The sequence below is a fragment of the Adiantum capillus-veneris genome, chromosome 11 (genome assembly GCF_014529385.1).
Source record: "Adiantum capillus-veneris isolate H3 chromosome 11, ASM1452938v2, whole genome shotgun sequence".
In the NCBI taxonomy this organism is placed as follows: Eukaryota; Viridiplantae; Streptophyta; class Polypodiopsida; order Polypodiales; family Pteridaceae; genus Adiantum; species Adiantum capillus-veneris.
Genome location: NC_140941.1, coordinates 60463066 through 60490126, shown reverse-complemented (window position 1 = coordinate 60490126; position 27061 = coordinate 60463066). Strand labels below are relative to the sequence as shown.

Here is a 27061-nt window from a genome sequence, read left to right as displayed (position 1 = left end):
GCAACAGTTTTGCAATGAAAGATTTGAGGGATGCTACACACTTTTTTGGCATGCGAATCAAAAGATATCACAAACGTTGTATTCTTGAGTTATCTCAGGAAACATACATTGAGAAAGTTTTGCAGCGTTTCAATATGCAGGGGGGGAAGCATAGAGTACCCCAATGCAGCCATTCTTGAAACTCAGCAAGGAAGATGCACCCAAATCTGATGTTGAGCAAGCAAAAATGGCTAAGGTACCATATTCTTCAGCAGTGGTCAGTCTCATGTATGTTATGGTGTCCACAAGACCAGACATTGCTTTTGCAGTGGGAGTGGTGAGCCGATATATGGCAAATCCTGGCAGCAAGCATTGGGAAGCAATGAAGCACATTCTTAGGTACCTCAAAGGTATGGTCGACAGGTGTTTACGCTTCGGGAACAGTGATGCATCCATCGTGGGTTATGTGGATGCAGACTATGCAGGTTGTGTCGACAATAGGAGATCAACATCTGGCTATGTCTTCATATTTGTTGGAGCAGCAGTATCTTGGAGGTCATGTCTTCAAGATTGTACGTCGTCTTCCACTACGGAAGCAGAGTACGTTGCATTGTCGGATGCAAGTAAAGAGGCTGTATGGTTATCTCGCTTGGTCAAAAATCTTGGCATTGATGAGACTCCAGTGATATATTGTGATAGTCAGAGTGCTCTTGCATTGGCAAGGAATCCCATGTTTCACTCGAAATTGAAACACATTGAAGTTAGGTATCATCTCGTGAGAGATTTCTTGACCAAAAATCTCATTGATTTGGTCAAGTTACACAATGACGACAACCCTGCAGATGCTTTGACGAAAGGCTTAGCTTTGGAGTGGTTTACACATTGCAGTGAGTTGATGGGTATAGGTTGAAGCCACTAGATTGCTTCACGGTTGTACATACCAGGTCACTTGGGCTGCGTTGGCCTTCAAGTGGGAGTTTGTTGGGATTCAAGCCAACTGGCCGGATATCCCACTTACTACTTACCCATCTACTAACTTAACTTTATACACTTATTCTTTAATCCAAAGAGAATAAGGAGCTGCAAAACAGGATAATGTTGCTGTGCGCTCCACCCAACAGGAGGTCTCTCCCTCTTTGCTCTCACACTTGCACTTGCACACGCTTCTCATGGCACCTTCACATCATGCTCAAGAGACAAAGCATTTAGCTATGTAGGACATGCTAGTAAACTTTGTAGAGACAAAGATCGAGCGACAGTGCTCTAGTGAGACACATCAGGCATTGTCAGACTTTGTGCAGGCAGAGGTAGAGCAGGTCTGCTCCCTAGAGACATAGACATAGTTGACAAATATGGATTTTTTTGACATGCTCATGTTAGAAGTTGATGAGTTGGTGCCAGGATGCACAGTTTTGCCTATGGGTGAGAGGGACGTAGCTTCCCCAATGTTGATGTCGACACATCCATATGCAATGGGTAGTCCTAAGGATGCAGTGATTGCAGATAGCACAGGGGAGGCGAGTACAACCAGTCTTGCGCAGATTTCGTCAACATTCGAGCGTCTCATGTTCGACTTTGTACTGTCAAGGCCCGACCTAGCAGCTGCAGTGGGAGCATTTGCAGCAGGGATTGTCAACCATATAGTGGTTGACACTAGCATGACACTTCGTGGAGCTTTGCAGACCATACAAAGTTCTCTACGAGATTTACATGCAAGCTCTAGCGTGGGTACGCACACTTGCCTACCACCAGAGCCAATACGACTGCATATAGATCGACAAAGTGAGCCAGTGGGTGTAGGTTGAGAGAGTCTTTCACCTAGTTTCTTGTACATATTAGTAGTTTAGCTAGTAGGCCTCACTTATCGGTGCATCGCCTTTAAGTGGGAGATTGTTGGGGTAAAGGCGCTTCGTCTTTTGCCCGCCAGGACATCTAGTGTCCGATCGCCCGTCCACGTGTGTACATATCCTTATTCTTCATTATATATGAGGATAAGGAGCTCCTCATCTTTAGTCTGGTGAGGCTGCTCCACCCACACCAGCTTGTGCTCTTTCCCCTTCCCCGCACGCACTGCACCACACACGGATGCACGCATCCGCGCACACGTGCACTCATCAGCACAAAGTAAACCATATATGGCCTGCAAGCATATATACTACATGTTTCTCCGCTATTTTGTCTTGGATTTGAATCACAATATGTTTGTCCATCAGAGCCAGCTGACAAATGAAGATCTGCTACGAGTGTTCAATTGTTGACGTGCAACATAAGTGTGCTTAAGTGCTTGCGACTTTGTACTTAATTGCTGCTAATTTGGTATTGAAACTCTTTTAATGAGAATTTTTGCTTCGGGATGATGTAATGTCTTTTGTTTTGAAAATCGTCGACTTTGTACATGACATATTTCTTTGTTAATGGATGTTATATGCTGAATTAAAATTGTTTTGCAGTTTGTCTACTTTGAGAATATCATATTTCTTTTTTGTAGATGCTATGTACTGGGTGGAAGTAGTTTTACAGTTTGTCTACTTTGTAAAGGACACGTTTCTTGTTATTGGATGCTAGGTGATGAGTTAACATTGTGGTTTGTGACGGGGCTCACATGCCCTAAAAGTGTGGATATATCTTATTGTCCTTCAAATATGTTTCAAGCATAATTTTTATCAAAGACAATGGTAGTTTGAATATTCTAAGGGATTGATAAATTTAAAAAAATGCTCCCTCCAACAAGCTCTCCCCAGCCACAACGTGGATAGCTTTTTGCTAGAAAAGATTGCCCAAGTAAAGGAACAGAAAAAAGCTCCCTCAAAAGCTTCCTTCAAAAGCTCTCTCCATATATGTCCCGGAAATGTTCGTACCATCAAATTTGTGGATATTATAAATATCCTTCTCAAAAGATGATACCATGGCTACACCCAAGAGCAAAGTTCATGGCGACAAAATTGGTAGCTCCTGGATTGGAGTGTTATGTTGTTTGTCTCCTAGATTGGGGATGTATGCGGTCTGAGCTCCTGGATTGGAATGTTGTCCTTCTTTGTCAAGTTGTAAAAAGTTCAAGGGGAGGGTTCCTCTTGTATCGACATCCTTAGTGGATACCATGTGTCATCCTTAGTAGATAAAGAACCTTCATTGTATTGTCCTAGTCTAAACCTCAAGGGGAGGATTGTAAGGTGTGAGCTTTGTCCTAGAATTCTAGAGTATGAGTCGAGAGAAAAGGTGGAAGTATCCCACATGTAGTGGTGCAAGGTTGTAGAGCTACTTAAAGCTCATTTCATGAATGAATAAACCAAGTCTCTTTTGCATTACATCTCTCTTGTTTATGGTGAGCTTATGATGGCTTAGCAACAACTCAAGATTGTGTTTATGAGTCCAAGTTAATTAATCTTGGAACCTAATTCGCTTGAGTGATAACCTAGCCTAGACACTCACTTGTGTGCACGATGTTTATCTTTCATCCACCCTAGCTAGCATGATCCCATTCCCATCAGTGCAGTGGCTAACAATGGCTTGGACGACCCATGTGAGAGGAGATTTTGCGACGATCGATGACAAAGAGAGAGTTGGAGAAGGGAGGGCACCAACCTATAGCACATGAAGAGAGAGAGAGAGAGAGAGAGAGAGAGAGAGAGAGAGAGAGAGAGAGTATGTGTGAGCAGTAAGAGCTTGAGAGCTTCCTCATTGCAACGATGGAAAAAAAACCTGTATTATGTGTTTTTCATAGACCTTATCCACACACTTACCCTCATTAAAGCTTAATGATGAGCTAAGGTTGACGGACCCAATTGACATGGCTTTCTTCGAGATCGAGAGCCTACTCTAATACCAATGTTAGAAAGCGGTAATCTCGCTATGGGCTTGCCTACTTAGGAGGGTTAGGTCCTCAACTCACCACCCAACCATCGAGAGAATGATGAGTGTCCCTCATTTCCAGACCTTATAGTTGTGTATGGCCTACCATCCACATTGGTCGAGCCGCCCTCACACTACGACGAGATGGTCTCCCCCTGAAACCCATCCTCACGACTCTATGGTCAAAGGGCTCTCGGCCTCATCACAACCATTACAGGCTAAGTGACAATTATGTATCCTTGGGGGAGGACCGTGCAAACTCTCCATCATACACAAATATGGTCTTTTTTAATCACTTTCGCACTGCACAAAATACAAATAGGTGGTCAACTACCTTAGAAACTCACTCATGCCATTTTTGGTCATTATCGATCTATATATGGGGTTCTGCTTCATAAAATGCTACAAAAGTGTCATCTCACAAAATTATTGTATAGTTTGACATGCTGTGATGGGTGATTGTAGCATTGGCTTTCAAGCAGATGTGTTTGCTTCAGTTCTACTTGATTATATTGATTGTATTAGTCCCCAAGATGGCGTGTCAAGTTGCAAAACCTTAAATCATATGGTTATCTTTGACCTTGATTAAGAAGGTTGTGGCTCAATTAGATAATAATATGCCATCAATTAGGAATTGGATTCTCACTTCAAGCCAAATCTTCTTGGTTTTGCACCTTGTCTGCATAACCATAGCTAGGGTTTGCATTTCTTCCTAATTATATCAACACAATGAACAAAACCCAGGGTTGAGAAGGAGTTATAATTGTCAATCTACACCTTTAATTACACCTAGTACACAAAGCAAGAAAGTTGAACATTTCAAAATCGTGTTATTTTGAAACTTTCATTTCTTTGAATTCAAAAGAAACCCCACATGATATGGATTCTTCCAGCATCGCATCAAAATGTTGTATTACAATTTTGTAATGAGCTCAATTGAAGCTTTTTGCTCCCACTTTTTTGCTGACAACAATTACATTTGTAGGACTACCTTTAATTGTACATATGCAAAACTACAAGAATATGATGTGTCCTCCCATGACTTTTGGCTACCTAGATATACCTTTTCAACAACATACTGGAACATTGTCTCCATAGCACGACTTATATGCACCAACGGAAAAAAAAATGCAAGGAGAAATTCTTGACAATTTACACTCACCAGTAAAGTTCATCATTTCTCATCTTGTTACTTTGAATCTCTAATTCAAACCTTCCTGAATTCTGAGATTTTTGGGATTTGAATACCATATCACATGGTTACAAGTATGCAAAAGAAATGGTAAATAAAAAACATGAGCAATGGAGGGAGACACCGAGAAAGCGTTGTTGAGCTTGGAGATTTTTCATATGACTTTTGGTACTTCATCATTTTTTTTGAAGGAGTAGCTAACATTCTCACATCCAAACAACAATGAACCACCCTAAAATGAGTTGGACGCTCCAATGGCAAAAAGCACTCCTGTGAGTCCCTTTATAAGATAATTACTTAACCCTAATTGTTGTAATATTATGGTGTGCTAAAGATTAGACACAAGATGAGTGTGTGACTCTGCCATGAAAGAGCACCTCCTTATATTGACCATAGGCCGAGGGTACATGCCAATATGGTTACAAGGGTTCACACCTAAGGCTTGTCTAGCCAAGCACCCACACAAACCACACCTCCCCCTTTAGGGGAAAAGGAAGGATATGTTTTCGAGATTTTTGTGGTGAGTGTGTTCCTCTCTTCTCCAGGCAGTTCCACTTATTAAGGAATGAGTTTCCCGACTATCAAGTGTCCCCCCACACTAGGTGGTCACACGTCACTTAGGCTAAGGACAAATGCCACAACATTTACTCGGTAAGCCTAACAGGGTTTTTTCGCTTTCAAGATCGTGGAGTGAGCCACTTGGCCCAAACTCAACCCGTGGATACTCTAAATCTAGGTCGTTGAGATTATGATGAGTCAAGAGCTCACCGAACCGCATGGCTAGCCGCTAGAGCCTCATGCTAGCTTTGACGTTCCCAATCTTTTAATATCATCTCCACTAAACATGCATGAAAAGCATGCAACAACGATGGCATTGCCCATGGCGACGTTGTGCAAGGCTCGAACAAGGCTAGTAGCCAACATACAAGCTACAACAACATTGGAGTTGACAACACTCCAACTCTCTCTTTTTGTGGGATCTTGATTGTAGTTGGGTATTGAGGGTGAATGGGTTGGCAACAACAGCTAGAACCAACAGAGCCAAGGACGGAGGATGCATGTTGAAACCACCAACATAAGACGGAACCTCTGTCGTTGGCCTGGGCCTATTGAGCGTGAATGGGTTGGCAACAACACCTGGAACCAACAGAGCCAAGGACGGAGGATGCATGTTCGAGGATGGCAGTGTTGTTCAGGTGTCCTTTATTACTGAATGTGTGTGCTTGGAGACGAGACAACCTCAGACACGCCTCTTCTTCTGCGTTATCTGCAGGCGACAATCTCATGAACCCCTCCAGCAACACCGACGGAGAAGACTTTACTGCGAAGAAGGTGACCAGCATTCTGAAAGCCTCGAGTAAGTAGGATACCCGTGCTTGAATTCGCTTTGAGCTAGGCACTCATGGTTATTCTAGGGTTTCACACAGTGTGAATTTATGAAAGCACGCTGCTTTACATCCACGTTGCTGCTTGTAGCAGTTCAACGGGGGCTCATCTCTAAACACCATGCGGTTTGCATTGCTGTGTGTATTTTAAGTGTGCCAAACGACGATGGACGATGGCGCCCTAATTGACTCCCCACCTTGCAGCTCCCCTATCTCTTGCGTCAATCTATCACCAATTTCACCCTACAGGTAAATCTCTCTCATAAGGCCACAACCTGTCAACACCATGTTGTATGCGTGCGTGCGTGTGTGTATGAGAGAGAGAGAGAGAGAGAGAGTTGCTACTACAACCAAAGCGCTCAAGATTAATTGCCCTATCAAGTGAAAAACTCGTTCGAGATGAGGTGGATGGCACCTTACAATTGCGCCCTCATGTGTGTGGTGTGTGTGCGTGTCTGACACTGAAACATGCTATGTGACTCCTTTCAAAAATAGCCTTCCCTCTCTAAGGCCGGGTTCACACTGAACCGGCGGAAGAAACAAAGCCTTCGCAAGTCTTGAGCCGCCTAGTTTGAAGAGTGTGGAGGAGGAAGAGTGAAAAAGCGAAGGGGGCTTAGAGAGGCCATCAACGCTTCCCCGGGGGGGGGGGGGGGGGGTCGGAAGAAGTATGGAGGGCCTGACGGAAGAGAGCCTCAACTCCAACCAATCAATTTTTGCCATGGAGCATTGACGCCCCATTGCATTTCTCTTCCGTCGCTTAGTCTGAACCCACCCTGAATTATCTTCACATGAGAACTTCTGGTGTCCCTATATATCCCTTTTAACCCTTCCCTTTTCCTTCTAAAATTAATGAGCCCATTTTTTGATTTAAAATCAATTGATATCCTCGAGATTTAAAAAACACATTAGTTTATCCTCAAGATTTCGAGATTCGAAGACCTTTCTAAAGAATAATAGCGTTTGACCATCGTGCCATGAAGCCAATGCAAGGTAGGTGCATGAGCATCATAGAGTCACCTTCCCTTCCTCCGCACCCCTTCGTGGTCCTCCCACATCACCCTCTCCTCACCTTCCCCTTCCTTTGCCCTCAGTCGAAAGAAACTGGCTCTCAGGCGAGAACTGTCAATATGATGATCCGCTTGCTAATGAAAGCAGTAGATGCGAGCTCGACTTCCTCACGTGAAACACAATCAATGAATGTCCTTCCCCCCACCCGCCGATGTTGCTCCTCCCCGATCAGTGGACTGATTGGCCCTTGTTAGAGATATTCGCATCTGCAGCACTCCCCTAAAATCCCTCCAAACTCTATCATGCACAGATTATATTGTCTTGCATTCATAACTCTTTCGACTCAGATTATGAATCAGCACTAGCCTGATTGATTAGTACTCGCCCAAGAGCACACCTTCTCACAAAAGGGCTTTTTTGATGACGAAGATGGCGATGGTGACGAAGAGAGCATCCTTGCAGTTCCATGCGATGCACCGTCGACTTGGGTTGAGAGAGAGAGAGAAATTCTTGCGATTTTGTGCGCTGCAGCCACGACTTGGGTTTCTTGACACAGAGATGAAAAAGAAAACAGAGTTCCCTCCTTTCACGTGGCATACTTCCCTTTTCCTTCCATTGCGAATCCTTCCCTTTCACTCATCAAACTAATACCATCGTTTTTTGAATTTTCTCCAGCTCGTATCCCCTACTTTGTTTACTTTGGTACTAGATGCTCAATGTAAATTAACATATATTCTTTTATGTTCTATTCTAGGTTTATAATTTTTAAATTGCTTGTTGGTCGTTATAATGTCTTCATTTTCATGTCTATCAAATCCTACCGTGATTTTTGTTAAATTGTCGATCTCTCTACATTACAATCGAGTAGGTTTGCACGCATGTCTCTTTTGGGCGAATCCCACAAGATACCATTTTGCTACAATGAGAAAGGAAAGGTAGCCTTTCAAGTAAAAAATGGGGAGGAGGCCACGTTGAGAGAGAGAGAGAGAGAGAGAGAGAGAGAGAGAGAGAGAGAAGTGTCTGTCTTACATCAAGAGATAATTTTTTGCACTGTGTGATTTTGCACTGCCTGTGTGTCGATTGTGGTGGGAACCTCTCGAGGAGGTGAGGCCACAGCATGGACGAGATGGTCGAGGCTCGAGAGGTCACAAGCTAGAGACACAGCAAAGGGGAAAGTGCAGGCAAGAAGGCGAGGGGGGCAAGCGGGAGGCTGAGTAGGGCTGCGCAGGGGGTCTTTCGCCCTGGCATCTGCTCCTGGTCTGTGTGCGAGATGAGAGGAGATCTCGCTCTGCGCCTACTACGCACTGCTCTGCGCATTTCTTAGATTTGTGTGCGATGGAGCTGCAGGGAGCTCCTATTCAGAAGCAAGCGGGGAGCCCTTGCAAAATACACTGCCGCAACCTCCTCCTACGCCCTTTCACTCGCGATGGAGCTGGAGGAGATGGTGTCTGTGGCTGTGTGGGCAAGGCTCGACCAGCCATGGCGAAGCATGCGGGAGCGCAAAGGACAGCGATGGCAAAGCGAGGGGGGGGGAGGGCCGTGGGGAGAAGACAGAGGAGAGAGAGGGAAGAGAGAGGGGGTTTCTGGGGGGAAGGATCTGGCGAGATTCCCCTTAATTGGAGTGGATCGAGTAGGCGTCCCCAATTTTGACGCCTACAATTTTGCAAAAGGGGTTTATTAGGGAGATTCTCCCAAGCGTTTGAGGGGGGAAAAAGGGAAGGAGTGAGAGGAAGAGAGAGAGAGGGCCTTAACATTCCAGCTGTCAGCAGAAGCAAGGAATGAATGCAGAATTTAAAAAAATTTCTCATTCTGTTTCCATTGGTGCCATGGTGCACAGAGAAAAGGAGTAATAGTATCTCTCTATTGCGAGCACTGTACGATGTAGGTGAGTGTGTGTGTGTGTGTGTGTTTGGCTTAGAGCTCGAACGAGCTGCCTAGGAGGGAGAGGGGTTCCAAAAAGAATTGTGCCCCAAGGCGAGTACTCAACACCTGTGATCGGGATGGGGATGTAGTCCTGCGAGATCGAGCAAATCAAACAATGCCGTGAGCTTTGTAAGAGGGCCTCATGGCGCAGAGCAATGATCGTTTTGCAAAGGAACCGCAGGGGACCCGCGTCGTGTTGCAGACTAGTGGCAAAGTAGGGGGTCCTATAATGGAAGAGTTCCATCGTGAGGTCACTCTCATGCTGTGCACATCAGAGCTTAGTGCCGCCTTGCCGTGCGAGGAGGATATAGTGTGTGCAGAAACTGAGAGAGAGAGAGAGAGAGAGAGAGAGAGAGAGAGAGAGAGAGAGAGAGAGAGAGAGAGAGAGAGAGAGAGAGAGAGAGAGATGTGGAGTGTCTCAAGTTGAAAGAGCGAGAGACATAGTTATTTTGTCTCACTATGTGAGAAGCAAATTGCATCTTCACTCATGCGTTGTCGTCCGAGAAGGAGATGGCGCATGCTAGCTAGGACGTTGTGTGTCTGAGGGCAAAGGCATGAGTGAGAAAGAGAGCCCTGCGCAGAGGCGATCCTCGCGAGCCAGGGGATGATGGCGACAACATTTTTTTTTTCTTTAGTAAAAATAAAGAATCTCTGGAGATTCTTGTTAATGCAGTGTGAGTAGACTGAAGTAGGAGTAGGATTTAATCCATTATTGGTAAACGCAATGTTGGTAAAGGTAATGTTCCGATAACATTCTATAGCAATGCCTAACAAGCAACACTAGTTAGAGTTAGGTCCCACCATGGGCTAGTGGGATTCCCTAATAAAAAGGAGAGTTTTATCTCTACCCCCACTAGCCCTTGGTCACACCCAACACCAAGTCTTTAAATAAAAGCTTCCTTTAGAAGACCTATTGTCTAGCAAGTTTCATGGCACGGGTGGCAAGCTTGAGATGACACATGCAATGCAGGACGAGGTTGCACTAGGAGGCGACAAGTGCAAGTGTATTGCCAGTTGTTGCAGGTGAATCCACGAGCTCTACTGGATGCGCAGGTGAAAACCACGAATTCTTCGCTCAACCCCTTACTTTTCGAGGCGCTGTAGTGGGAATAGTAAATCCGGCAATAACTTTGGCACTATAGTGCAACCAAGTACTAGTAGGACTATCCGGACCTCGCTACCCCCACTCCTCCCAGGCGCAACTCGGCTCTTATCTCATACAAACTGCTTACTAGTGATATTAATCTTTGCTTGCATTGTATGGCCTTGCTGAGTACAATGTAATATCCATGCAATGAGATTAGGGTAGAGGGGCCAGTAAGGGTACATCTAACTTGCGCACGGCATATTTTCTTCCTCCATGGCCAATTTCGCGCTACAAGGAGCGCAAAAGATGCGCATCAAGCAGGGCTTTGAGATGACATAGGTTGCTCCAAAGCTACTGCTGCACAAAATATTTGCGATAGGTTGGCACAACATTTAATGCAAAAAATGGTCATCGAGACATTTGAGACAGTAGGGCGCCTATACAAGGATGCATGCAATACGTGTTTGAACCGAGGTTCAACGAATGGCAAGACCCCACATCAGCTCCCGTAAGCCAACAACCCAAAACCCAAACGCCACTCTGCTTCTTCTTTTGGGGGGTGTTCAATGTTATTATTGGCACCCGTCTCGCTACTGGCCCCTCTACCCTATGCCTATAGCCCAAAATTAATCTCAATTATAGCAAGTCTGAAGGGAAAATGGAAAGTTGAAGGGTGTAACTCAGCTGCGTCGAGGTCGCCATAGCTAGCTCTCGCGCAGAGACAGACAGAGACAGAGAGAGAGATAGAGAGATAGAGATATGGAGAGGGAACAATTGCAGCATCTTCGTGGTATTCTTGTGGAGTCGGCACGAATTCTGAAACAACATCGGAGGCTGTTCTTCTCTCTGGCATCCACTCTAATCCTGCCTCTTTGCTTCTTGCTCCTCGCCCATCACCTTGTTTCCGGGCCCCTCGTCCACAAGATTCGTCACAATGAGGAATTCATTGAAGAGCATCCAGGGACCTCTGCTGCCGAACACCGTCAGGCTGAAATCGCTCATGAATGGGCCTCCCTCCTTGCCTTCTTCATTGCCTATCTCCTCTTTGTCCTCGCCTTTTCCCTTCTCTCCACCGCAGCTACCGTGTACAGCGTTGCATGCATCTACACAGAGAGACCCCTTTCTTATACCAAGGTTTTGGGTGTGGTACCCACTGTTTGGAAACGGCTCCTCATCACTTTCGCATGGGTCTTTGTCATGATCGCAGCATACCATGGGATTGCTATCCTCACTATACACCTCACAATTCTCAGCCTTGTAAATGTCAACATGGTTCTGTTCATCATCATCCTGGTGCTGCTGATCCTGGCTTTCTATAGCCTTCACGTTTATATCAGCTGCATTTGGCACCTTGCCAGCGTCATCTCGGTCCTGGAAGATAGCTATGGGTTTTTCGCACTCAGAAGGAGCGTTGATTTGATCAGGGGTAAGAAGGTGGTTGCCTTTGAGCTGTTTAATCTGTATGTGTTCCTAGTTAGTACCATTGGTGCTCTTTTCCACTTTTATGTGCTGCGTCATAGGCATCATGATAATGGAGGCAATGCTATGCTATTTCGATTGCTATTTGGTACAGTGCTTGTAGTGCTGCTTACAGCTGTCACCCTCTATGGAATGCTGGGGCAAACAGTTTTCTACTTTGCTTGCAAGTCATTTCACAATGAGCAGATTGACTGGACTGCCTTGTCAGAGCATCTTGGGGCCTACATGGGTGAGTATGTTCCCTTGAAAAGTTCCATCCAAATGGAATCTTTGTAAATGCCAGGAGAATCACATGGACTGTGAAGGACATCCATGTATATGAACATTTACAGATAGGCGTATCACGTATATAAATTTGTACGCTTTGATCCAATTACTACATGGTTAAGTGTAGGTTGTTTCTGTTTTTTGTTCTCAGCCATTCCAGATGCCACATGCCTTCTAACTAAATAAATCGTTCTTTGCTGTATGATATATATATATATTTTGGTGAGAATATTTTAAAATACTTTTTATACATTTGTCATGTCTCAGTTGTTGTTCGGACTGTTTTCGATATGTCTTTTGTCAACTGGTACTTTGATTGAACTGTAAACACAAGAAGTAAATTGTTGGGACAATTCTTTCAGTCACAGAATGGAGATTAGATAAAGCTTAATCAGGTCTTTGTTAGGGTTTTTTCCCCCCCACAAACTGTGGAAATAAAGCGAGGATAGGCTACCTTTTTTTCATCATGGTGGGACGCCAAAAGGTATAAACATGTCCTACAGACTATATACTCTTGCTAATCTCAAGATATAGACATAGAGAAAAACAGGATACGATTCTTCAGATAGAACCTCTCAGCTCGACCAAGGACAGACTTTCTCGTTTAAGTGAGGTGAAGGCCTCAGTTAAAGCCCCCCTGAAGCTGGCTTAAGTGCGCTCATAGGAGCTCCACCAAAATGTTTTGCACCTTTACCCTTAGTGTGTGGAGCTTACTAAGTGAATTGGACTGTGAGGCTTCTAATCGACTCCCACCAATGGAGTCCTCCCAAGACCCATTGTGTAATCCTTTGGTGTAGATTATGTGGTACACCTAGCCTTTGTAGAGTCAATCGGTGCCTGCAATGAACGGAAGGATTTCAAACTATACTTGCTAAGTTGCATTTATATCTGTTACAGTTATGTAATGAGACTCCTAGTGTTCCATCCTTTTAAGGTATCAATTGAGCCCAGTTTGCTAAAAGCAGTCACCTGCTAACAGTATCAGCTAACCCATAGTTGAGTCTAGAACTTGCGAAGAAACAGTTTAGCCAGGCATTGATATTGCAACTCCTGCCATAGCCTTTCTGGCCCATTTTGAATACTTCTATCCTTTTGTGTAGTTATGTCACGTGACATCCCAACCCTATATGTCCGTGGACAAGCTACACCACAACAGGGTTCAGTCAGTCCAGTCAGTTTAGATTAGCAGTGATTTGGCACTTTTGTGAGTCTATTCGTAGACCGTGCATGCCCAGTCACTTAGCAATAGATGCATATCCTCCGGTTGCACAAGCATGATCATCAGTATTCCCTTCAGAATCCAACAGATTCAGTCAGGGGAATTTTCCAGTGCATTTAGCCTATTTTCCCTATTTTTGGTTATTTTCACTTATTATTTTTAAGTGACTTTCCAACAAAAGTAGGTAGGGCAATTTTGCTAAGTTAATATATAAGCAAATTGGAACCGGCCTGTTCAAGAAGGGCGGTAGACCTTAGACTTAAACCTTATTTGCTTTCACCCATTTAATTTGTCGCCCACTGTACCTGGACTTTCAAGACACAACAAAGGAAAAAGGGATACAGGTTGCTAGATTGCACCTATATGAGAAGACTGACACGAGATTGGCCCCTAAATAGGCGCCCCTTTCGGTATTTCTTTATTCTTTAAAAGAGGGAATAAACGCTGCGGTTCCCTACAAGTTGCCCCGCACAACCTTGGCTGAATTTCAATTGTTCTGGCCCGATTTCGACAGCATAACTGTACTAGGACCCTTCACAGTCAGTATTACCACTCATTGGATGACTTTCCCGACGCATATGGACACGTTGCAAAACCTGGCGAGAATCTGCAGCACACTGAATTCTCTGTTTTCTGCCCCGAAAATGCGCCAGATCACCTGTACAGCGGTTCCCTTGTGTCCCCGAACCTTCTGGGGGTATTAGGGTCCGTTTAGGGCCAAAACCCTAAACCTGCAAAAATACACAGCAAGCTCTAATCCACTGTTTCGGGCTCCGTTTTGCGTGCCGGTCGCATCCGTAGCAAGTCCTCGAGCTACCGCACTTGTAGGGCTACTTGCCCTTTGAATCGTACGAGATTTCGCACGTGAAACCTCTCCGAATCACCTGTACCTGCGGGGGATTAGCCGCTAGCTAATCCAGAACCTGTGCAAGAGGCTCTTGCCTCGACAATCGCGCATGAACCCACACAACTGTACATTGGTCAATTGAAAAGCCCACTAGAGGGGCATAACATACTGACATAGGGGAGAGAGAGGGCAGTGCGTAGCGTGCAGGGCATCACTCCTGGCACCGCACTGTACATAAGAGGGAAAGGAAGCACTCCATAGCTCTCAACCTGACAGAAGCTTGAAAAATGAGCCTCCTTTCTCTAAAATCAGCGCCACTTCTTCCTGAATGAGGAAAGTGTACATTTCTGGGCCATTTACATGCCATTTTTCGTTTCGGGGTTGCCGCCTAAAAATCTCCTGACCGGTTGCCCAGTTGACTTCACGGCAGAGTAATAAAATATTCCCCTTGTCATTCCGGAGGTAATGACGCGAACACATTTTCAGGTCCCAATATAGCAGTTCCCTAAATTTTAGGAGATGCTGCCATTGTATCTTTCTAGGTCATCTGACTCCCTTTGTACACTGCAGCCACACCCAGAACTGAAATGTAGCCTCTGTAGCAAAGGATTCCACTTTGGCTAGTCAATGACCCCACTTTGGCTAACCATAGTCCTTGTCCAACCTTAGTGCTCTCTTGCCCTTAGGCCTGGACTCGCTCTGAACAGTTCCACACTAGCTATGCAATGCAAGGCAGTTTGATTTCCCGAGGGGTGTTTCCAAAAAGTGAAAATGAATGAATAATAAGAAAGAAATCAACAAAAAGGATAGATAGTAGTCACACGTTGGTGACACAAACCCAAGTTAGCACTTTCTGGCAGAAGAGGCAGCAGGAGCTTCCCGCTCAACAGGCAACTTCTCAGTAGTACCCCCCCTCAGCACCCCTAGCGTTTTTCAGCATTAGATCAAGCCTCCCATCCCTTGGCGTTTCCTTCACAGCAGCCCTCGTCTACAAGCCCCATCCCCTGGCGTTTGTCCCCCCTTCAGGCAGCCCAAAGCCCAACGTTTTTGGATTGCAAAGACTTAGCAGAAATCAGCGTTTTTGTACTTCAGATCTCAGCGTTTTTACTTGATGATTTCAGCCTTGTAAAACGCAGCCATACAAGGTCAAGTAGCAGGTCAAATCAGCCTTAAAACGCAGCTCTGCCCTGCAAACATCCAGCGTTTACAGCCCTCGACCTCAGCCCCAAAAACGCAGGTTGATCAGTGCAATACCCCAGCATTTTGTCAGCTATATGAGCCTCTTCAAATCAGTGAATTTCAGCCATGAAAACGCAGCCAAAACAGTCATTTTCAGCCACCAAAACAGTCCCGAAATTCAACGATTAGAAGATCTCAGTTTTCAGCCATCAAGTCGTTGTCGTCATCACCGGCGTCGTCATCGGCATAGTCCAAGTCGCATCAGTCCATTGCATACGCATTGTACCACTTTGTGCAATCAAAAGTAGACCACTCTCGCCGACGAGAGTGGGGCCTTCAGAGGAGGGTTTTACGTCTCTGGTGTTGTATCTCTCTTCTCTCTCTATCTCTTTGTCTCATACACTTACATGCTCATTGTCCATTCACTTTGTCGTGATCATAGCACTCTCCACTAAGAAACGGAAGGCTCTCCCTTCTATAAGAACTAAAAGAAACCTTGAGCAGAGTTTGGAGCACTCACCTTGAGCAAAGCGCAAACAATCATTCCACTGCACCTAACATTGGTATCAGAGATTTGGCAGTGTTCTGTATCACTCAAAGAAAGAACCACAATATTTTTTTTTTTGCTTGTTGCGGTCACACGAACCCAAGTTCGCTTGGGTGTGTCGATTCCTAATCGTGTTTTGTTGAAGAGTGACAGGAATCCCAAGAAAGAAGGGCTTGTCCAACCTCCCCTTGTGTCTCTTTTCACTCATTGAGAGCGGACCGTGCACTTAGCGGCCGGCCAATCGACGTGAGGTGGAAAAAAGCAACCTTGGTGTGAGTGCAAGGCTGCCAAGGGGTGCGCCCGCGGAAAAGAGTAGAACTCGGGTGAAGAGAAGATCCTTCTCAATGCGATTTGCAAGCGAAAGAAAACCCCAAGAATCTCAAGAACCTCAAGATTCTCAAGAACCCAAGAACCTAAGAACCAAGACCCTCAAGAACCCAAGTTCCTCGTGAACTTAAGAACCAAAGATCATAATGCATGGTCGTCACCCGAAGTGGAATGGATACCTCGCATACAGGTGATGAGCATGAGAGAGGCGGCGAAGATTTTTCCCCACCAGGAGACTTTTTCGATCCTCCCACTTCGCTATCTACGCCACGAGTTGCACTCACTCCTATGGAGATGATGGTCAAGTCGATGTTGGACATGATGGCACAACAACAAGAAACGAATCGAGTTGCATTGGCACAACTCGCAAGCAAAGCAGAGGAACAAGCAGCAAAGGACCGTGCACAAGAAGCCAAGGACCGCGAGCGCGATGAAAGAAACGCCAGACTTGCCACACAACAGGAAGACAAGCGCCTTGCTTTAGAACGCGAGCGCGACGCAAGAAAAGAAAGAAAAGAACTAAGGAAAGAGGAAGCGGCAACACGAGCCGCGGCCTTGGAGACCGAGCGTGAAGCTCGAAGGGAGCTACACACTCAAGAATTGCTTTCCCAAGTCCTAGCCTCGAAGATCGAACCACCCAAAGATCGTGGAAGTTCATCAAGTGGCGCAAGCCACGACGCAGATTCCAACCATCCAGTCACAGAGAAGTTGACTTTCAGTAAGTATGACGGTAAGATGGATGCTTCGGTTATTCATTTTTGGTTGCATCAATTTAATGCTTATTTTGCTACAACTAAGAAGACAGGAAATAGCAAAGTTTTGACGGCAGCTATGTACCTTGCTGGTGATGCCATCAATTGGTACCACGCATGGCAAGAGGCACAACTAGCCGCGCACGTAGAGGCAGCCGACGGATTCACGTCCCTCTCCTTCGATTGGGCTGATTTCCCGGACAAGCTCAAGGCGAGGTTTATGCCACCTCAGTACCTCGCACGATTGAAGGACGATTGGCGCGCTCTCAAGCAAAATGGTATGTCGGTTATGTCTTTTTCTGATCGTGTTTTGCAGCTAGGTACCCAATTACGCATGCCAGATGATGAACGCAAAGAGGCATTCCTTTTTGGATTAGACGACTATATCAAGTTCGATGTAGAAGTCTTCGATCCAATCGATCTCAACAAGGCGGTAGTGATTGCTCTCGCAGAGGAGATGAAGCACAACAAGGGAAAGCCCAAGGAGAACAAGACTTTTACAAGTACCTCGTAGACTTCTCAGAACCCTCAGAACGGTAAGAATGATAACTCTTCTAACCAATCTTCCAACAGTCTCTCATCAAAGAATTCTTCCAATGAATCTAAGGGTAAGGCTAACACAATTGCTAAACCTAAGTTTACTCCATATGAAAAGGTAGCACAAGGAATTGTAGGAGGATATATCACTTCGGAAGAACAAAGCACTTATTCTAAAGAAGGTCGTTGTTTTCATTGTCACATTAAGGGTCACATAAAAAGAACATGTTCTAAGCTTGAATCGAATGAATCGAAAGAACCCACAACACCCACTTCCTCTGTCAATGCAATGAATGATAACACGAGTATGCTCCAAGTTTCTCAGGACCCTCCCATTGATGAACCTCTCATTAAATGTTATGGTCGTACGTCGGGGCACCGATTTGTCATATTGTTTGACCCAGGTAGTATGCATGATGTGATCAGTTCCTCTCTTGTTGAGAGAGCCCGCCTCGAAGTTAGTCCGAGATCTCATATCGAGGTCTCTGGCTTTCGTCCTGGTATGGACGCTCTCATCACGGACGAGTGCCTTGATGTGTTGTTTGCAATTCAACAGACTGCTTTAACTAGAATATTTGTTGTTTCACCTCTGATATGATTTTGGGCATTCGATGGTTTCCTGATAATGACGCTCTCATGAAATTTGCGGCTCACACTATAACTCTCAATACCGACAGTGATTCTCCTATTGTCATTCATGGAGAGGACATTGCTCATTCTCCATCTCTCGTTGCTAATATGCAGGACAAGATTGAAAAAGGAGACTCTCTCAGTCTCTTCTTCTCCAAAGCATGATACACAAGATTTACATGATTGTATGAAGCATGATGAGGAATTGAATGATATTGATTTGCATGATGATTTGATTGACCATGATTTGCATGATGATTTGGATGATAAAGACAAGCATGATGATTTGCATGATCAGACGTGATTGTTCACAAGGATGATGTGTTAGTTGATGCTTTTTCTAGCGAAGCTAACCTCGTTGTAGGTTCGATCAATCACCGAGAATCGATCTTGGCTTTCGAGTCGAGGTCCACAGATCCCCCACAAGAAGATTCGATAGATCCCGAAGAAGCGATCTTGGCTCTCGAGCCTTGGTCCAAAGAACCCTCACAGGAAGTATTATGTGTTCACATGATTGATACGCACGCATTGTTCGAATGTTTCATTCGTGATTGTTTCTTGTATTTTAGTTAGCATCGTTATGTGATCCCTTTTATTAGGCATAACATATTGTATGTTAAGCACGATTCTCTCATGGATGAGTACGAATGTATGCGGATTGTTCATGAAAAGCTGAAAGGTAATGTATGTAAGGAAGTCACATTCCATGTCTCTTCCTTGGCATGACACAGTACCCGAAAGAGCATATGATAGTATGAGCACCAAGCATGGGCATTTCCATTGGGATTTGCCACAGTTGATTGATTTCGATCAAACAGAAAAGATTCGACCTCATTGTCTGCATGTGTTTGATGAACGGGTTGTCACTCCGTCTATATGTTCATCTACATTGCATACACAATCGTTAGAGAAGACAAGATTTTTTCCATTCACTTTACATGGAATAGGTGTGCTCATGTTTTTGTGTTGGAGGTGGTTTCATGAATTTCCAGTCGTGGAGATTCTTGAAGAAGCAAGAAGCATGACACTCGACGAAGTTGAAGCATCGAAGGAGCCCTAGAAGACTGTCGCTTTCGGCGCGGCCCAAAGAAGCAAGCGTTGCAGACCTTTATGAAGTTCAAGTAACGCACGACCCACACATTAGAGTGGGCCGGCGAAGAGTCCCTTCCAGGATCCCGGATGTTGTTGGCGAACTCCCTCGACGCCATACAGTTCGGTACCAGTACCTCACCTTGAAAAGGAGGGGATGTCACGTTACACATCCCAACCCTATGTGTCCGTGGACAAGCTACACCACAACAGGGTTCAGTCAGTCCAGTCATTTTAGATTAGCAGTGATCTGGCACTTTTGTGAGTCTATTCGTAGACCGTGCATGCCCAGTCACTTAGCAATAGATGCATATCCTCCGGTTGCACATAGCATGATCATCAGTATTCCCTTCAGAATCCAACAGATTCAGTCAGGGGAATTTTCCAGTGCATTTAGCCTATTTTCCCTATTTTTGGTTATTTTCACTTATTATTTTTAAGTGACTTTCCAACAAATGTAGGTAGGGCAATTTTGCTAAGTTAATATATAAGCAAACCCAAGTTAGCACTTTTTGGCAGAAGAGGCAGCAGGAGCTTCCCGCTCAACAAGCAACTTCTCAGTAGTACCCCCCCTCAGCACCCCTAGCGTTTTTCAGCATTAGATCAAGCCTCCCATCCCTTGGCGTTTCCTTCACAGCAGCCCTCGCCTACAAGCTCCATCCCCTGGCGTTTGTTCCCCCTTCAGGCAGCCCAAAGCCCAGTGTTTTTGGATCGCAAAGACTCAGCAGAAATCAACGTTTTTGTACTTCAGATCTCAGCGTTTTTACTTGATGCTTTCAGCCTTGTAAAATGCAGCCGTACAGGGTCAAGTAGCAGGTCAAATCAGCCTTAAAACGCAGCTCTGCGCTGCAAACATCCAGCGTTTACAGCCCTCGACCTCAGCCCCAAAAATGCAGGTTGATCAGTGCAATACCCCAACGTTTTGTCAGCTATATGAGTGTCACGTGACACATCCCAACCCTATGTGTCCGTGGACAAGCTACACCATAGCAAGGTTCTCGTTAGTCAAGTCAAGTTTAGATTAGAAGTGATCTGGCACTTTTGTGAGTCTATTCGTAGACCGTGCATGCCCAGTCACTTAGCATAGATGCATATCCTCCGGTTGCACACAGCATGATCATCGGAATTCCCATCAGAATCCATTAGCATCAGTTAGGGGAATTTTCCAGTGCATTTAGCCTATTTTCCTATTTTTGGTTATTTTCACTTATTATTTTTAAGTGACTTTCCAACAAAAGTAGGTAGGGCAATTTTGCTAAGTTAATATATAAGCAAACCCAAGTTAGCACTTTCTGGTAGAAGAGGCAGCAGGAGCTTCCCGCTCAACAGGCAACTTCTCAGCAGTCACCCCCTCAGCATCAGATCCATCGCCATCCTCCCACTGCCTTGGCGTTTCCCCAGATCCAGCATCGCCCTCCATGTCCTCCATTGCCTGGCGTTTTTAACCATTAGCAGCAGACCAGCCATAGCGATTCTGACCTCAGCAAACCACAGCCAGCCCTGGCGTTTTTACTAACGCTAGACAACCTGCAAGTTCAACGTTTTCTTCCGCAAAATTCAGCAATTACTAAGGCTAGTATCTGCTGCCTATTGCTGCCATTTTTAGCAAGGAAAAACACATGCTGTCCCACCGTTTTTCAGCATACAACATTGACTGAAAACGCAGCCTGACAAGTGCAGATCTGCAACGTTTCCATCACCAGCATGATCCGGAATGAACCAGTCATTTTCAGCCATTAAAACAGCAAGAGAACAGTCATTTTCAGCCACCGAAACAGCCCCGAAATTCAGCGATTAGAAGATCCCAGATTTCAGCCATCAAGCCGTCGTCGTCGCCATCGGCATAGTCCTATTGCATCTGTCCCATTGCATACGCATTGTACACCTTTGTGCAATCAAAGTAGACCACTCTCACCGACGAGAGTGGGGCCTTCGGAGGAGGGTTTTACAAACTCTCGGGTGTCGTATCTCTTCTCTCTCCTTCTCTCAGTCTTATTCACTTGCACGCACAATATCCACTCACTTTGTTCGGGACCACAACACTCTACAAGACGGAAAGCTCTCTCTTTCCCTAAGAACTAAAAGGAACCTTGAGCAATAAAGATCACTAATCTTGAGAAAATACAACATTCATTCCGCTACACCTAACATTGGTATCAGAGCTCTGGAAGTGTTTTGCATTACTCAAGGAAAGAACCACAAGAACCACAAGACTTTTTTTTGCTTGTTGTGATCGCACGAACCCAAGTTTACTTGGGCGTGGCGATTCCTAATCGTGTTTTGTTGAAGAGTGACAGGAATCCCAAGAAAGAAGGGCTTGTCCAGCCTCCCCTTGTGTCTCTTTTCACTCATTGAGAGCAGACCGTGCACTTAGCGGCCGGCCAATCGACGTGAGGTGGGAAAAAGCAACCTTGGTGTGAGCGCAAGGCCGCCAAGGGGTGCGCCCGCAGAAAAGAGTAGAACTCGGGTGAAGAGAAGATCCTTTCCAACGCGATTTGCAAGCGAAAGGAAACCTCAAGAACCCCAAGAACCCAAGACCCTCAAGACTCAAGAACCTCAAGAACCCAAGATTCTCACGAATCAAGACCCTCAAGAACCCAAGTTCCTCGTGAACTTCAGAACCCAAGACTCTCAAGAACCCAAGTTCCTCGTAAACTTCAGAACCCAAGACCCTCAAGAACCCAAGTTCCTCGTGAACTTAAGAATCCAAGAACCCACAAGAACCTACGACTTCAGAATGATCATCACTCGAAGCGGAATGGATACTTCGCTTGGAAGTGATGAGCATGAGAGAGGCGAAGAAGAATTTTCCCCACAAGGAGGTTTTTTCGACCCTTCCACATCTACGACAACGATTGCACTAACTCCAATGGAGGAGTTGAAGCTGTTGTTTATGGAACAGACTTTACAACGCAAAGCAAGACATGGCGCAAGAATGGCAGCCATAGCGCGTGAGTACGAGCAAGCACGCTTGGAAGCCAAAGAACGACAAGCCAAATTTGATTGTGCATTCAAAGAAATGGAACGCAGACACGCAGAAGCCGAAGCAGAAAGACAAGCAGCGAACAAAGCAAGACAAGCAGAATTTGATCGCGAGATCAAAGCAAGAAGGGAAGAGCGCTTGCGACTCTTTTCTCTAGCTCAGGCACAGATGCACCAGAATCTGGTAAAGGAGACTCTCTCAGTCTCTTCTTCTCCAGAGCATGATACACAGGATTTGCATAATGATTTGAAGCACGATGATAAGCATGATGATTTGGATGCCAATGATTTGCATAATGATTTGGATGACAATGACAAGCATGATGATTTGCATGATCAAGATGTGATTTCTCACAAGCATGATGATTTGCATGATCAAGATGTGATTTCTCACAAGCATGATGAGTTGCATGAAGAAGATGTGATTGTTCACAAGGATGATGTGTTAGTTGATGCTTTTCCTAGCGAAGTTAACCTCGTTGTAGATTCGATCAATCACGAAGATCCAATCTTGGCTTTCGAGTCGAGGTCTAAAGAACCCCCACAATACGATTCGATCATTCAAGAAGAAGCGATCTTGGCTCTCGAGCCTTGGTCCAAAGAACCCTCACATGAAGTATTATGTGTTCGCATGATTGATACGCACGCATTGTTCGAGTGTTTCATTCGTGAAGGTTTCTTGTATTTTAGTCAGCATCGTTATGTGATCCCTTTTCCAAGGCATGACATATTGTATGTTGAGCACGTTTCTCTCAAGGATGAGCACGGATGTATGCGGATTGTTCATGAAAAGTTGAAAAGTTTGTATGTTAGGAAGGCGCATTCCATGTCTCTTCCTTGGCATGACACAGTTTCCGAAAGAGCACATAATTGTATGAGCACTAAGCATGGGCATTTCCAGTGTGATTTGCCACAGTTGATTGATTTCGATCAAACAGAACAGATTCGACCGCATTGTTTGCATGTGTTTGATGAACGGGTTGTCACTCCGTCTCTATGTTCATCTACATTGCATACAGAGTCTTTCGAGAATGTTACCATATACATGTGGTAGTGATGTGTGTGAACACACTAGGACCGTCGGGGCATTTTTTCCCGCTTTAGGAGGTTTTTTCCCCCGTGCATTGTATATACGCCCATCACTCCAGGGCTATCTATCTTTTCATTGCACACTAAGTAACACACTCTCTATTGTGTGCCTTCAGCTTCCTTCGTCTTCTCCAAGCTGTGTGTGTTTCTCTGCAACCCTAATTCCAACAATTGGTATCAGAGCAGGTCACGTTCTCCCGGGCTTAGTCGCCAGCTGCTCCAACACACGCCTTCTCACTTTCTCCGATTTCAGTGAGCTTTGGCAAGCGTTCGCAGGTCAACAAATATTTTGGGCTCAGAATTTTGATTTGGGCTCAGAATTTTGGTCTGCTCAGAATTTTGATTTGGGCTCATTTCGGCCTCCGTTTCCACTACAGGCTACTAGTACTGCACAGGCTATTTCGTCATTTTGTGCAGAATTTCTGTCAGTGCCGTTTTCTGCATAACAGGTGCCTTATAGTCTTGTACGGTTTGTGCTATATAGCACATGTTGTTCCCGCTCTGTTTCTCCTATTTTCGGGCAGTTTTCACATCAGGTGCAACATTTACCATGGCTGACAACAACAACACAAATGTGTTCAAGATGTTTGCTGCTGAGGACAGGTTGGATGGGACAACTACCCTATGTGGGCTTATATGATGCAACATGTTCTTGTGTCAAAGGGTGTCTGGAACATTGTGCAGGGCATTGATGTACGTCCTGGTTCTGAGAATGTAGGTGATGTTGAGGATGTTGCAGGTCTTGCTGCAATGATTGCAGCTGTTAGAGTTGTTTTGCCTACGGTAGAACAAGCTCGTTGGGATGTTAAGGATGCGTAGGCTCATGCATTGATTGCGTTGTCTGTGAAGCGCACCATTGTTCCTCACATCCGTTCAACAAAATCTGCAAAACAGGCTTGGGATATTTTAGCAGGTCTTTATGCAAGCCGCAATGAGGCTAAAATTGCTTTGCTGCGTAAAGAGCTGGAGTCGAAGATTATGCATGAGGAAGATGATATGGACACTTTCCTTGCGAGTGTCAAGGATATCAATGAGCAGCTTATTTCTGCAGGTGAAGTCATTTCAGACAGTTCCCTTGTGCAGACCGCTCTTGATGCCTTACCAGATTCCTACCATACTTTTGCTAGTACTTGGAGACTGATGACCCAAGGAAATCCTGAAGTTGTCAAGTTTGATGCATTATGCACATTGCTGTTGCAAGAGTCACTTTCCAGAAAAAACAGGACTAGGCAGCATGCAATTGAACAGGCTTTTATTGCTTCTCAAAGAAAGGGTGGTAACAGTAATGTAGCCACTTCTTATGGTTCTACTGCGAGTGGCAAAAATTCTGTTCCTAATGCTTCTGCTGGCAGCACTTCGTCTGGCAATTCTGGTGATAAGGGCAAAAAGAAGATGCGTTGCCATTATTGTAAAGCCAATGATCACTTGATCAAGTCGTGTCCTAAGTTGAAGGCCAAAGAGGCTAAGAAGAAAGAGGGTGGTTCCACTACAAATGCAGCCATTGTTGAGTCTTCTGTGAAAGGAGACTGTAATGCTGATGTTGATGCAGAATGGGCTTTTATCGCAGAGTGCACTTACAATCCTGCTGTCCATGATGCATGCTTGTCAGTTGCTGCAGATTCACATGTGTGGTATTTCGACAGTGGTGCTACAAAGCACATTACCTCACATCGTGAATTGTTTACCTCTCTCGAGTCTGTCCCTTATGGGAATTCAGTCACTTGTGCCAACAACGCCTCTTATCCAGTTAAGGGAGTTGGAAAGATTGTGCTCACTGCTGCTAATGGTAGTTCCTTCACACTTGTTGATGCACTTTATGTACCTAGGATCAAGAAGAATCTCTTGTTTGTATCCGCACTTGCTAGACTTGGACTTGTAGTCAAATTTGTGGATGACAGATGTACAGTTCATGATCTCAGTTTTGGTGATGAAATTGTTGCATCTGGGCTTTTGTGCCGTTGGCTGTATAAGCTCACTTTGTATAACAAGTGTGGACAAAATTTTGCAAATGCTGTTGCAGATTCAATGGCTATTTCAGATGCAAAACTTTGGCATGCACGTTTTGGTCATCTGAATTTTGCCAGTTTGCTGCGTTTGCAGAAATCTGATATGGTTGCTTCTTTGCTGCCTCTTGAAGCACCTATCAAACATGTTTGTGAAGGCTGTATTTTGGGTAAGATGCAGCGTTCTAAGTTTCCAAAGGATGGTTCAGTTCGGGCCACATGCAGGTTACAGCTTGTGCATAGTGATGTTTGTGGGCCCATGCAAACTCCGTCCTTGGGCAATTACCTGTACTTCGTGACTTTCATTGATGATTACTCCAGGCATGCATGGGTATTTTCGCTTAAAGCGAAGTCTGAAGTTTTTATGTGCTTCAAACAATTTCTGGCTATGGCTGAAAATGTCTCGAAATGTACTATGGGCACCCTCCGTTCCGATCGAGGGGGGGAGTATATGTCTCATGAATTTAATGCATTTCTGGCTAGTCGTGGGATAAAACACCAATGTATAGTGCCTTATACACCTCAGCAAAATGGTGTTGCTGAGAGGAAAAACAGGTCACTGATGGAAATGGCACAATGTATGGTGAAAAGTCAAGCTTTGCCGCATTCTTTTTGGCTTGAGGCCATTATGTGTGCCACTTATGTACTTAACAGGTGTCCTACGAAAGCTTTGCAGTCTATTACTCCATATGAAGCATGGCATGATAGAAAGCCTTCTATTGAGCACATGCGTGTTTTTGGCTGTTTGGCATATGCTTTGGTGCCACAAGTGCAATGCAGAAAATTGGATGATAAGGCTGTCAAATGTATTTTTGCTGGTTATAGTGCTGAAAGCAAAGGTTACAGGTTGTATCATCCGCAAACAAAACGTATTCTGGTTTCTCGGGATGTAGTGTTTGTGGAAGATTCTGTTCAGCCCTTGCTGTCATGTACTAGAGACAGTAATGTAAGCTCACAGGACATTTATGACACTTTGTTGCCTCTTTTCAGTGGTGGAAATACGAATGTAAGTTCCAATGAGGCAAATGTACAGCCTATGGGGGTTTCTGAAAATGTTCTAGATCAGCCTATTACTGATGTAGATGTACATGATGTACTTGATGAGGAAAGGGCTGAAAATGAGCAGGCTAGAGGTATGCCAAAATGGCTGGTGCACACTTTGCGTGACAGTAAATTGGATGCACCTTTGTCTAGTCGTACTCGTTCAGGCTCTCGCCATGCATGTTATGCATCAGATTGTTATGCTTTGGCTGTGTCTAGCTTACATGATGTTGAGGAGCCTCTGACTTTTGATGAAGTACAAAATTCAGAAAATTGGATGGCTGCCATGTAATCAGAACATGATGCACTTATAGAAAATGACACATGGACTTTATGTGATTTGCCTCCTGGCAAAAAGGCCATTGGTACGAAGTGGGTTTACAAGTTCAAACGCAAGCGGGATGGTGAGATCGATCGCCATAAGGCTCGACTTGTTGCAAAGGGTTATGCACAACAAAAAGGCATAGATTATGAAGAGACTTTTGCTCCCACTTGTCGTATGACTACTGTGCGTTTTCTATGTGCATTGGCAGCTCATTTTGGTTGGGATTTACATCAATCAGACATTGTTTCTGCTTTCTTGAATGGTGACATATTTGAGGAAGTTTATGTAACGCAGCCTCGCGGTTTTGTCATAAAAGGACAAGAGG

The 27061-nt window shown here is 44.9% G+C and overlaps 1 protein-coding gene across 2 annotated transcripts in view; it reads left to right on the top strand.

Annotated features, from left to right (window-relative positions):
- The first annotated feature begins 10992 nt into the window (after positions 1 to 10992).
- LOC147447310 (uncharacterized) overlaps positions 10993 to 27061 on the top strand; it is a 76169-nt gene continuing 60100 nt past the window's right edge. The window contains exon 1 of one of the 2 annotated variants that reach the window (XM_086523150.1): positions 10993 to 11849. In XM_086523150.1, coding sequence (XP_086379276.1) covers positions 11183 to 11849 — 667 coding nt within the window. In that variant the 5' untranslated portion in view covers positions 10993 to 11182. Of the gene's footprint in view, positions 12305 to 27061 lie in introns of those variants that run through there. The other variant, XM_086523149.1, reaches the window with a different exon arrangement.